This window comes from Nannobrachium achirus, assembly GCF_963921795.1.
Source record: "Nannobrachium achirus genome assembly, chromosome: 8".
NCBI lineage: Eukaryota > Metazoa > Chordata > Actinopteri > Myctophiformes > Myctophidae > Nannobrachium > Nannobrachium achirus.
Genome location: NC_137817.1, coordinates 35,998,175 through 36,012,349, shown reverse-complemented (window position 1 = coordinate 36,012,349; position 14,175 = coordinate 35,998,175). Strand labels below are relative to the sequence as shown.

At 42.6% G+C, this 14,175-nt stretch overlaps 1 protein-coding gene across 1 annotated transcript; it reads right to left on the bottom strand.

The window, feature by feature from the left end:
* Positions 1-5,380: 5,380 nt before the first annotated feature.
* Positions 5,381-11,651, bottom strand: aipl1 (aryl hydrocarbon receptor interacting protein-like 1; the record flags this gene model as incomplete). Its single annotated transcript, XM_080730971.1, has 6 exons — positions 5,381-5,580; positions 6,633-6,774; positions 8,506-8,682; positions 9,122-9,310; positions 10,860-11,039; positions 11,547-11,651. The coding sequence occupies 6 exons, from the start codon at positions 11,649-11,651 to the stop codon at positions 5,381-5,383; spliced, it is 993 nt and encodes a 330-aa protein (XP_080587097.1).
* Positions 11,652-14,175: the final 2,524 nt, after the last annotated feature.

Genomic DNA, 14,175 nt, shown 5'->3' with positions numbered 1-14,175 from the left:
TGCCTGTGCGTCGCTTTACGTCCCCCCTTAAAACTCCAAAGAACGACGAAAGGTCTTCTTGCAGAGCAGTCTCCAACCAGGAGAAAGTGAATGTCCCCCTCCTCCCCTGTAGTGTTGTGTTGAGTGTTGGTTCCGCAACGGGCTTTACTCCTCAGCACGCTGCAGCAACAGAACAGAGCCGACTGGGCGCAACTTGGAACGGGGCAGTGCGGCGCGCATCGCCCCCTCCCCTCTCCCCCCATCACACACCCTCCTCCACCCCGCCCCCCTTTCTTCTCCTCACAACATCAGCACCAGGCAGCAGCTCATGCATGGAAGCCAGTTGCTGGGGAGTGTCCTGGTGGTTACAGTGCATCATTATATAACTGCAATGTCTCTGCTTCCATTCCCGTTTGGTGTGTGTTGCATGTCTCACTGTGCCGCCCTGTCATAAAATACAGGCTGACACAGAAACATTGCTTTGTTTTGCTGATTTGTTGGATAAACAAGCTCCTTAATATATAGGCCCTATGTTATGTGTGCAGGCAAGATGTTATTTAAACAGTGCTGCTACAGAGTGCAATTATTTTCTGTCCTTTGTGCTAGGACAAACACAAACTAGAAAGGTGCAATTCTGGGAAATCGCAAGTGTGGTTGCCTATATATAATATATTATTATATTGTCTGTCCAATCAGAAAAGGGACAGAACATGTCCATTGAACTCAACAGACTTTGGGAGTTTTGGGGTTACTCTAGATCAGGGGTTTTCAAACCTTTTTTTAATATCACCCATTCACCCCCTTATGAGGGACATTTTTTTTGTCTCCTTTTCCCTTTTGGCTCCTTCCCGCGACCCCACTTTGGGTCGCGACCCATAGTTTGAGAACTGTTGCTCTAGATGAAATAATTATAAAGCCGGAAAAGAACTACTGTACATGGTTGCCCTGTAGGCAACCACACTAACTAATGACAAAAGGTAGAAATATTGTTCATGACAGAGGGTAGTTCCACTGTGGAGCAAAGTATTGGCCTAATTGTCGTTGTCAGAATGTTGCTCAGGAGAGGGAAGTCTGGAGCTCTTTATGTAATCCTGGGCTCTGCTCTCCCACTCCCACGCCTGGGGAGACGACGGACAAACCTCATGCTTCCTTCAATGCATGGGTAGTCCAAGTTGCTTCTTTTCACCTGACAGGGGGGATTTCCCTGGTATGGACGTAGCACGTGGAAGGAACACGTTATTCCAACCAGTTCCTTTCCACTCAATCAGGCCAAGATTACTGCATAGAGACCAGGATTACTGCATGTTTTTGTGAGGGTATTGTTACGAATGGCTCAATTCGTAACAAAGAGGAAGCTCACAAGCCCAGAACATTTTAAATTCTTTTATTACTTAACCCTTAAATAAACAAGTAGAATAATCAAATCATAAAGAGTCATGGAAGTCAGTAGTATCAGTGATGTGTGCAAGTGTGTGGATGAGTGTGGCATGTTGTGTGGGTGCGCAAATCATATATTAACTGGAACAAAAAGGAAAAAGGGTTAAAGTGCTCCCATCTTGGAGCCAGGTCAGAGAGTTAAAGACTGGCCCTGCAGCCTCTTATATAGAGGGAGCACCAGGTGGGCCAGATCACTGATCACACACTCCGCCCTCCAATCAGCCTCTGAAATACAGGCACCGGGTTAGAAACCATGACAACCATATGAGTTACCCTGACAACCCCTGGGTTGTCACAGTATCAACCCTAGGAGACACGGGGAGAACATGCAAACTCCACACAGAAAGGCCCTATCGCCAACCCCACCTAGGGTGTGGGCGCTGATAACAGCGTCCCCCGGTGGGAATCGAACCCAGGACCTTCTAGCTGTGAGGCGAAGGCGCGAAGCACTAACGACTGCGCCACCGTGCCCCAGTCTGCCTCCGTGACCCGACTCTAGATAAGCGTTTGAAGATGGATGGATGGAGAATGACATGTCAAAGTATATATCCTACCGTGATTGATTGATATACACACACACACACACACACACACACACACACACACACACACACACACACACACACACATACACACACAAACACTGACCGACTGACCTTTATCGATCCCATGGGGGAACTTCAGTTGGTAAAAGCAGCACAGCAGTGAAAGTACAGATGCAAAATAATAGAAGTACTATAAGATAGATAGTCAAAAGAAGACAGAGTCAAAAGAAGGACAAAACCACCATCAACAATGAATGATACAGCAGTATACACACCTGCACTTTGCAGAAACAAAATACACACAATCACAGCGTCATTATACGGTATCCTGCACTATGCATAAGCAAATGCAATCACTGTGTCATTACAACATCAACATAAGACACTGATATGAATACAGTGTCAACATAATCAGTATAACAACTGTTATCAAGGAATAGAATACACTACTACTCCAAAGTGACTGACACCCATTTAGGTGTCATGGAGTAACCGTGATCTACCCAAATTTAGAACAACTATGGGAAAATTCTCATTCTACTACTCTGCCACTAGTCTCTCAAGAACAGATAAAAGGACCTTTTCTTTGACGATGGCTAGCCAGATTGCTCTGCGACCAAAATGTGTAATGCCTTGACACAATCCATTAAAGGATGTATACACTGGTTTCTTTCCAAATTGGCCTGTTTTAACATCAACCAGGAGACCACAAGCAGAGTTAAATGTAATTTTCCCATCTCTTTTAGTGTTTGTATTGTATTGTGTACATTTGTTGTGCTATGTTGATTAATTGAATAAATAGGATCAACATGGAAACAAGTACACAGGACCTTTTTGTGTTATAATCCTTTTAGCCTTAATGTCTTACTGTAACTGTTACAGCACACGTCCATGTGCTGTTTACATTTCTTACATAAAGTACTCAATCAATCAATCATTCAATGTCCTGCACAAAGGACAGACCAAGTCTCAGAGTTCCACCGGGGAAGATGAATCTGTCGTTTCCCTTCTTGCTCAACTGCCCCTCTATCTCCTTGTGGAAGGGGTGAAAAGGGTTTGCCATGACAGACTGTTCAGATTGGTTGTAAGATAAGACCATTATTGATCCGATGAGGAAAATTCAGGCACCAAAAGCACCTCAGCAATTAAGATACATTTACAGGGCAAGTGAATGTAGTTTAGATAGCTGGTAAAGACATCACACACAAAAGAAACGCCACCAATAATGAACAACAATATACAGCAGTATCTCAACAAAGCTTGCATTATGCAGGACAAAATAAACAATGAGAATACTGTCAGATATAGTGGTTGTCCATGATGGCGTCCAGCTTCCTCGCTATATGCACCTTCACCCCCCCCCCCCCCCCCCCCCCCCCATCTGCAGCCTCTTGTTGCACCAGAGGTTGAGCCCTTCTCAGAAAAACAACCTGCTCCGACCCTTGCTATAGAGGGTATCTGAGCTGACAGACCAGTCCAGTAACTTGTTCAGGTGCACTCCCAGGAACTTGTCTACAATCTCCACTATACCTCCCCGAGTATGGTGCTAGGGACCGGGGGAACCCTCTTGCTTGTGCAGTAGTCCACCACCAATTCCTTGGTCTTGTCAGCGTTGGAGGTTGTTACTGTTGCAAAGTCATGTTCTTCACAACATTGTCATGATGTCAGCCTGACAGACTAAATGGCACATTGGAGATCCAATGATTGTAGTAAGAAAATAATGCATAAGCCAATCTTAGCATGAGTTATAAGACGATAGGTTGTTTATAGATTTGACTGATTATCCAAACCCCATCATCTGGCACACCGTCTGGATTGATGCTGCCCAGTTGGGCCGGGGTATTACCACTTGACATATTGCTATACCGGTAGTTGCAGTTACCCAGTACCAGTTGGGCTATGCACACTACATTGCCAGCAAGCATGACCTGGAAACCTTTAATGTTATTTTTGATAGATTTTCTAAATCGTTCCATTGGTGCATCAGTGTCTGTGTGTTGTGGCTCCAATCCCCTGGTGATGTGCTGTAGTGTTGCCTAGTATTAATGTGAGTGTAGTGGTAGTGGAAATACAGAACTGTGGGTTCCCTGAAACTGATCTCTCAGCATAATGTAATACAAACAATCTGATACATTTTGTGCAAAAAATAAAAATAAAAACAAATAGAGTAGGCTACACAGCCTCACAAAGTAGTCCTGGCTGCAATGCAATCCATTGTCAGCTGTTTCCGGTACCCAGTAGCAGGCTACTGTAGACTCTTAATGATAATGATAATAATGTCTGTATTGTAACCTCAGGGATATTCATCTTCACAGTCAGAAAAACACATAACCATATACAGTAGCACAGAACAGCATAACACATAACATAACACCAAGACAATAGCCTACATGAAGTCCCCAGTACACACACAAAAAAAAACATCCGATCAGTGAGGCAGTTTAATGCCACAATGGCCAAAGGGACAAAAATACTACTACTGACTACTACTAGTGGGAACATATATATTAAACTTGACATTATTCATGTTTCATTATTCATGGTGTGTTGTATGTGTACTGTATTTGACAAACACCCTTGAACCCTTATATGCAGCAATAGAAGCACCTAGTCTAGTTAGATTTCTGTTTGTCATTTAACTTAACATCATGGAAATTGTATCCAAAGTCACACATATGTTTATAAGACCTCATATGAGTGGATGTTGCACTCCTTGGCTTTTTAGGATAATTTCACAACTGAGAATCTCAATAATGTTCAAGTTTCCCACCCGACTCAGAGAGATGATTATGGGGACAGCACCACTTTGTGGAAGGTTAATGTAACTACAAGTCAGAGGGTGTAGCTGTTTATTTTATTTTCACAATTACAATTACAAAGCAATCAGGGGTTGCAATCAATGACCTTAAATGAGTGTAGTAAATGATGTAATGCATTTCTAATTCCATCACAATTGGACTCAGTTCACAAATTCACAAATCTCGTGGAATATAGAAAATAAGGTTCCATATCAGGTTATTTCAAGAAGTGTCATATTTCAAGAGTTACATTTTACTTTGGCCAAAATTCTATTGATTTATATAATCTATTCTAACATTCAAAATCATTGCAGTTCAATCATCACCAAAATCGATTCATCACGATTCATCAACACACACTCCATGTGTCTGCCTCCATCCCCTGATTTATACTTATTTGCACGCAGATATCGTGCATAGAAAATAGTAGATAGATTACAAATTCAGAATGTGTGCACTGCAAAGCTTTAGCTTTCATCTGTATTGTGACAGCCCTGCAATCACACCAGTTGCGACAAAGCAACAGGCTACAAGTCATTCTCAATGGAAGTCAGTGACATGAATCTACACAATTCAGCTGTGACTCCGCAGCAAAGTAGCTGACACTCTTGGTATTCCTGCTCAGAACATGCCCTTGTATTTCAATTTATCCTCCTGGTTCTTCTCTTCCATGCGCATGCTGAGTACATTCAGGTCTCTCTTGACAGTCTTCTTCATGCCAGGATCTAGGTCAAGCACGCGGCTGAAGTCCTGTCGAGCCTCTGCCTCGTTCCACACCTCCATGTGGGCCTTGCCGCGCAAGTAGAAGGCTTTTCTATCACCTGGAAGACACACAAAGACACATCAATGTGTTGCAGTGACACCGATACTGAGACCATCCCTGCTTGTAGCTTTTCAGGGGGGACACTCTAACCACAAGGCCACTTAGCTGGTGTGGTAGGCTATGTACTTGAGTAAAAGTATGAAAGTATTGGCATCAAAATATACTAGAAGCACAAAAAGTACAAAATGTTTTAAATAGTCGCAGCTTGTATATCGTCTATTTTCAAATAGCCTAGGTATAAAATGGGGATAAAGTGGTTAATATACTGTAAGTAACTAGTCAAATAATTGTAGTGGAGTAAAAGTGCAATATTTGGATCCAAAGATGTAATGGACCTTAACCAACTGTTTAAAATGTGCTTTCACTTTTGGATGAAAATGATTCAGACTGTGCATACATTAAGCCATGGGATACATTTACAGCTACCAAACAAGTGCAAACATAAATATGTCACACATGGGCCTATAGGCAAGGCGTTGGAGGCCAGTCAGTTGGAAAATGTAAATACTTGAAGCTCCATGAGGTTGCTTTCACAATACCAATCTGTTAATTGACTTGAGTGTGATGAATGTCCTGTCAACAATGGAGACATCCTCATTGATCGACAGACAATGAATCAAATGATATGGTAGTAGCCTAATCAAATAATCGGTTTAGCGATCAAGCGATTGAAATCATGTTATTTATTACTTCACCAAAATGTGAATGTTTGTCCATGTTCCATATTATAAAAGGAAAATAATGTTATTGCCTGCTGGGTAAACATAAGATGTGTGTTTGTACTATTCTCTTTCCATACCATTATTTTATATATTATTTTCATATCACATGTAGATTAATCAATCTCTTAATCTCTTAATTTCTCAAAAGCTCTGGGATTAGCAAATTAGCATCTGCTATAAACACAATGATACTTGCACAAGGTTTTTCTTCTCAATTTGAAGGCTGCGCTGTATCTGTCACTGTCAAATGTCCCCCAAAAATATATATTATAAATATAAACATTAGTTCCTAATAATACTGTATACATACAATCACTCAGTGGCCCACCTGGGTGCATGTTTATAATGTCAGTGGTGTGCTCAATGACTTCATAATATTCTTCCATGCGCATCAGACACTGGCAGTAGTTGAGGGTCAAAGTGTTGCCAATCTTCTCTAGCTTCATCCATGGCGTCTCCCAGTTCTTCTCCTGAGGATACATACAGTACAGTACAGTACACATTATGACACATTTATGCTTTGTCAATGACGTGATGTTTCGTGGTCTTGTAGATTAGCTATTTGTGGTGTGTGACACCACAGGCAAATGCAGGGCTGGGGTGCTGAGGGGCTTGAGGACCTGCAACTTTGCCCCTGATGCCCGATTCTACAAATGTCTTCTAAATCCTTCTCCTTTTTTCAAGGTTTTTGAAAAACGTACCTTTCTATGATCAGTGCTTCGCAAACCTTTTCATGTGAAGGACCCCCAAAATTATATGTATTTGGCCACGGACCCCCATCTCAAAATGTGTTGTTCCAGGGACCCCCAGAAGCAAAGATTTGAGTTACAACAGTTCACTTTAAAAAATACCTTGAATATATATATTCAAGGTTTTGCACAAATGTTCATGATAAAGAAAAAATAAAGATAAAAAAATAGCAGGTCTACAAGCTCATGAGCTTGTATAATATCTGTTATTTTTGAATAGCTAAATAATAAAATAATGGTTAAAGTGGTTAAAATCTAAAGTGACACAGATGCTTTCCAGGTCTAAATGAGAAGGAAAAAAAAAAGATAATCTCGCTATAATAGTTATTATTTCTGATTATACTAGTAAGACGCCTCAGGGCGACATGCAACCTCAATTCTTGACCATCTGGTCAGTGATATACGTATATCGGACCAGTTACCCATATATGGAGACTCCTGCATGATAATCAACAATGTGATGTCAGAACATACCAATATATGGTTATTACCAAATATGGGCATTCCCAGATATGCCCTTGATATTGATGACATCGGGACAGGGATCGGCATAAACTGAACTTGGTATGGAAAAGGGAGGCAAAATAACTACATTTTGACACCATTCAGAACTTCTGAGAGATTTTTTCGGACGCGCCTCCTGTACTGACATCAGAAAGAGATGGCAGAAGGAGCAGGATGGAGACAGGCCTTATATTTGACAAAATTGAGCGATGCTAACCGCTCCTACATCTGGCTCCCACATTGGCCAAGCTTTGCAGGACGCTTAACGAAATTAACTCATAATAGCACCGCTCACTTCACACTGGGTGTGATTTTTCTACCTAAAAGTATGCAATATTACAGTTTTTGCTGGACCTAGAATTCATATTCAAAGCTACTTAAGCTAGATATTTGTGCCACTAACAGTTTCACTGTATAGTTCTTTGATGTTTTCTATGATTACTAGGTTTAGGATTATAGATTTTCTCTCTCTCTCTCTCTCTCTCTCTCTCTCTCTCTCTCACACACACACACACACACACACACACACACACACACACACACACACACACACACACACACACACACACACACACACACACAGGGGTGTCACAAGGGGAGGGAAAGTGGGACTGAGTTACTAGGCCTTAGCCTTGAAAAGCCAGACGATAAGTATATAGGGTTTGAGTGGTTGAAGATGCAGTATGCCAACAATGCGTTAGGTTTGAGTTAATGCACGCGTACATGTACTGTGCACAAATCTGCCAGACAATGTACAGTATACTCACATTTCCACTTTTGAGTACTTTGTCCTCCACAATTAATTAATTCCGACTTTTGAGATGTACACTGGATTTTTGTCCTGGCACTCCACTGAGAAAACCCATTGTTGATGCGCAACCTATTTTTCTTGTTTAACAATCTTTGCATCGTTACACAGATTTAAATTCTATTCGTCAGGCTAGTTACCTTGGTCTGAATGTTTTTGATACAGATAATGGCCTCCTTGTATTTCAGTGTGGCCTCTTGGTAGCGTCCCATTTTATACAGCATGTTCCCCTGGCGGTGCAGAACAGGCACAATCTTCAGCCTCTCCTCATCATTCAAAGCCCAGGTCTCCCTGTTGTACTCATTGGGCTGCTGGACCTGTTATTTGCACGCACGCACACACAGATGCATGCATGTGCTCATGCACGCGCACGCACGCACGCATGCGCGCGCGCACGCACGCACGCACGCACGCACGCACACACACACACACACACACACACACACACACACACACACACACACACACACACACACAAACACACTAAATGTATGTTTCACATTATCTTTGATATGGTTGTCTGTAAATATAATTCAGTGTGTGTTCTCCACTTCTCCTATCAGATGTGATTGCATGTGTTCCTTTCTATCTCCAACTAAGAAACAATGCATACTGCTTGCCATATTTGCAAATCCTTTATTTTTTAACCTTCTTATCTGCCAGATATGTTTGTGTTTAGCACATGGAACTATACAATTAGCATCTTAATACAACAAATTATAAATGAGGTTATGTTGTGTGTGTGTTGCTGCTAACCAGGATCAGCTCCATGACAAAGTAGAGGGCCTGTGGCTCCTTCATCAGTTCATCAAGATCATCATAGCCCAGGGTGCTGTAGGCAAACATGTTGGCCATGCCACACCCATGGACTTGCCAGTCTACCGCATCTAAACCCTCTGCAATGCGTCTCATGCTCTTGGCCACAAGGGGATAAACGCCTGTGTGCTGAGGAGTAAATATATATTAGCCTTTAAAAAAAGCATTTCAAAATAACACATTTTCTTCTTTTAAAACATAATTCTTATCTCTCTGGTTTTGTGTCCTATCCCAAGGCATGTTTGCCCCCCAGTGGATAGGCCTGATAATACAATACAATCATAATTTAGACAGAGTGCTCTTCCCAGTGCAATATATAGACCTGCATATGACATCCGTGTTCTATGAGACTGAATAAATGCACTAAACTCCCGTAAACTCTAATCTGGGTGGGACTGTGGCAGTACTGCGGACTCAGCATGATTAGGGAAAGCTGAGGCAACATGCAGATTAATGACAGCCCTGTCTGTCACTGGCTGCAATAGCATGGACTCACATATCGTATGCACACATTAGACTGAACATGCACAAATATACAAGCAAATACAAATGTGCATGCGCGCACGCACGCACGCACACACACACACACACACACACACACACACACACACACACACACACACACACACACACACACACACACACACACACACACACACGCGCACACACACACACACACACACACACACACGCACACACACACATAGCAGTCCACATTCAACAGCTTACACTGTGAGTGATGCCACATAACAATGGCACTCATGAAGACAGAATGTGACTATGAAACGCAACATGTTACCACCTGTATTCAAATCTGGGTCTCGTGTGGGAGCCCAAGCATCTACCACTCACCACAGGAGAATCTCCCCTTGGCCAGAAGACATATTAGGGTTCTGGGTTTCAGGCAGGGGCTACTATGCCAGGTTTGCTCAACTTTGAGCTAATCCATCGGTAACCCAGTGTGCCAGACAAGCCCCCTGTGTATATCCACCTGGAGTGGGTAACCAAATATCTACCTTTCACCCAAAGGGGAATCCCCCTTGGCTTCAGGCACGGATTCTCTGCCACTCTGGAGGCAATCCAAACTTTATTTAAATATGAAGACTATAAAATATAATTGAGGAAATTATGCCAGCGTCTGTCCTTTGCAGTTGGTCATGTGCCATGTGTAATGATATATGTGCATTTTCTCCTCCTTTATATCCATACTTACACACAGACAAACAAAAGCCAAAGAGTGAAAACAATGTAAGCTTTCTGCAGGCCTGGGTAAAGGCTGCTAGAGTCCTGGCAGTGCAAAAGCTAATTTGTTTTGACATGGCTACACCAGTCTCATCTGTGTACTTTTGGGAGTACCAGGATGGCTGTGTTTGTAGTATATATTAAAGGTGACTGTGAGAGTAAATAGAGGTTCAGTACCTTGGTACAGTAAGTACTTGTGCTTCATGCTTTTGATTTAAATGTAAACACTTCACTGCTTCAAACAATAAAGATGATGTGTAGTTTCCTAAACCATGCCCCCCACTCCCCAGACACAACAACAGGAGTAGGAAATCCAACGCCTTTGCAAACACAGGTTTGACAAAACTCAGTAAGGAGATTTTGAACTTTTAAACCATGCATTGCGATAATGGTACTTGCTGAACAGTGGTTCGAGTCACTACCATTAACCACTCACAATGGTGTCACACCAGAATTCTGCTACTTCGCCGATCCTCATAGAAGCCAGCAGTGTCTCCCATACGTCCAGTTTAAACATGTTGCCCACCACCACCTCCATTGGCTTCCCCACCACCTTGCTGTCGTCTATCACTGTGCGCTCGTCGTTACACAGCTGGGTACGGAAATGGAATGTAACCTGTGGAGAGAGGGAGGAAATGAATGCAGAGCACTGAGAGCAGAGAGAAAATGTGTATGGCGTGTGGTAAGCCTGCTGTTTTCTGTGATGGGTTCCCATCCCATACGTGATGCTTTGTATAATAAACTTGGTCTCAGTGATTCATACTCTACCGTAGCTCCTGAACATGCTACCTTAGCCCCAATGTGAATACACTACATTAGTCCCAATGATCATTATTCTACCTTAGTCCCAGTGATCAGTATTCTACCTTAGACCCTCCAAGTAATGAATAGGCTACCCTAGTCCCAATGTCAATAGGCTACCTTAGTCCCAGTGTGTGAATAGGTTACTTGAACCACAGTGATAAATACTCTAACTTAGTCCCAGTGATGAAGGTTCTACCTTACCTCCAGTGATGATACTGAATACGCTATCTTAGCTCCTGTCAAGAATACCCTGGCCAGAGTAATGATACACTATAGTTCCCAGCGATGAATACCATAGCCCCAGTGAGGAATACTTCACCTTACATCCCTTAATGAATCGTGGGATGTCTCCAGTTCCTCCATGCAAAATGGTTTTCTTTATGCCTTCCACCCCCAACATCATGGTGTCCCCCATATCATTCATTTCTATGACTATAAGGGAATTAGATATTTCTATGCGTAAAAGTCCTGTGTGGTCAGGTGCATTAGGTGTGTGGATGTAGAAGGCTACTCTATGTGTTGCTGGTAGATTAGCTGGGCAAGGATAATGAGATTACAATCTGATATGACTCCCTTCCCTCCCCCATCATCTCTCTGTTAAGCCTGCAGTGTCGCGTACCAAACATAGCTGATCTACAAGCTCACATGCAGCCAGTCTACTCTCGACGTGATAAGTTGTGAGCGTGTTGATCGGCTATTTTCAGAGCATGACACGGCACTCAACAAAGTATATAGTATTACTCCTCGAATAAAGCTCTCGTCCAGAAAGAGAGAGAGAGATAAACAGGAAGAGAAAATTACAGAAATGTGGAATGAAATGTATGTGTGTGTGTGTGTGTATGTGCGTGTGTGCGTGTGCGCGCACGCGCGTGTGTGTGTGTGTGTGTGTGTGTGTGTGTGTGTGTGTGTGTTGTGTGTGTGTGTGTGTGTGTGTGTGTGTGTGTGTGTGTGTGTGTGTGTATGTGTGTGCGTGCGCGTGTGTGCACATGCATGCGTGTGTGTGTGTGTGTGTGTGTGTGTATGTGTGCGCACGAGAGAGAGAGAGGAGGGGGAGAAACAAAAGGAGAGTAGGACATGGTTTCCATTCCAGAGGAAATTTCCTGGATTTAGTAATATGTGGATGAAGTGATCTGAGCCTTGCAGTGAATACTGAGAAATAGTAGCACAGACAATTATTGTATGGACTCCTTGACCCTGTCTGCTACACATCTGTCTCCCATCTGTGCAGGGCGCGTGTGTGTGTGTGTGTGTGTGTGTGTGTGTGTGTGTGTGTGTGTGTGTGTGTGTGTGTGTGTGTGTGTGTGTGTGTGTGTGTGTGTGTGTGTGTGTGTGTGTGAGATTCAAGGCTGTGGTGGTGCTTGCTGACAAAGCCTGCAAGCAGTTAAAGGGGCCATTATTCACATTATTTAGTGTTAGTCTCTTATTTTGCACTAATTACCACAATGGAAAACCCCATAACTGAGCCTTGGCAGTTCTTCAAATTGTATAGACTTGTGTTTCTCCCATATAAAGCAACAAAAGCTAATAGATGTTTTTGTCTCACATGCACATGTAATACAGTGTTATCTGTATTGAACTAGAAACCCTATATCCTTACCCAACACAACAGTTTGTTCTCAGGCTTGCCTCCTTCCATCCATGATGTGGTAAGAAGGATTGTGCAACAGTTCAGTATGTACTTGGCATCAATCCAACACAATAACAGTAATGGGATTTGATGCCCTCCTGTGGAACAGATGGGTACTGTCTGGCACATTATCTACACAGACATTAGGACCATGCTTAACCACTCTCAACCTGGTGTCCCTGCCTTGTGAAAAGAGCTTGTCATTATAGGTGACAATTTTCAAACGTCGTCAGACTATTTTCAAAAACTTTAAACTAACTAAATAATACAAATAATACATTAAATTAAATTATAAAAAGGTAGAACTTTATTAGCTGTAGAGGGTATGCACGTACATGATCGTACCTGGGAGCTATGCAGGAACGCATACTGAGTGGGAAAAAAAAGAGTCAGTAGGAGTCATGAGGAGTGAGGAGGAGTCAGGAGGAGTTTCCCAAGGAGTGCTTCCAAACTCCAATGCTTCATGCTGCTTTATGTTTTGCCACTCAGTCTAGATGAGTGGCAAACAGCAGATCTACAAGCTCACTTCACTTCACAATGTGACACAATGTGGGCTTGAAGATCAGCTATCTTTGCTACATGACAATGTCATATAACAAAGTAATAATTAGAGTTTAGTTAACTCCCTGAAGAAGGCGTTTGCCGAAACACGTTGGTGTTTTTCAATGTTCTAGCCCGTTGCCCAAATAAAGGCCTTTTATTTCTGAATCCACCTGCCTGGACCTGGATTTTTGTGCCTCTTTGGCACATTTTGTCCTCTTTTGCTTAGAGTTTAGTCAATTTGCTAAAAAAAAAAGGTCTGACCTTAAAAACTGGGTAATGGTATAAATGATCATTGATAGAAATTGATCATTGAAAATAACGTGCTCCTCTCCAGTGAGCTTTTGCTTCTCCATCCCTTATACTTCTAAAGTTGGAATTCATTATGTAGCCTGCAAGGTTCTGGAAATAATACTATCCCAAACTCATGAAGCATTACTGGCACAAGTGTGTGTGTGCTGTTTCTGTGGGTTTATAAAGCATGTTGTTGCTCAGTACATAATCGCCTCCTTAAACTGCGTCGCTCGCGTCCAATTCCGCAGACATATGATCCAGTAAATAATATTAGCTGCTTGCAGCGGCCATGACGTGGTTTTAGTAGGGGGCAGTTCTTGTGATGCTCCAGATGGTTTCTGCCCTACATGTTTCTGAGCCAAGCCCATTGGCCAGGGCCTCGTGTTTGGGGTGGGGTGAAAGAGAGAGAGAGAGAGAGAGAGAGAGAGAGAACTGCATTTCCCACCACCTGTTGGAGATGTAACAGGACAGAATGGTGTGCTACACT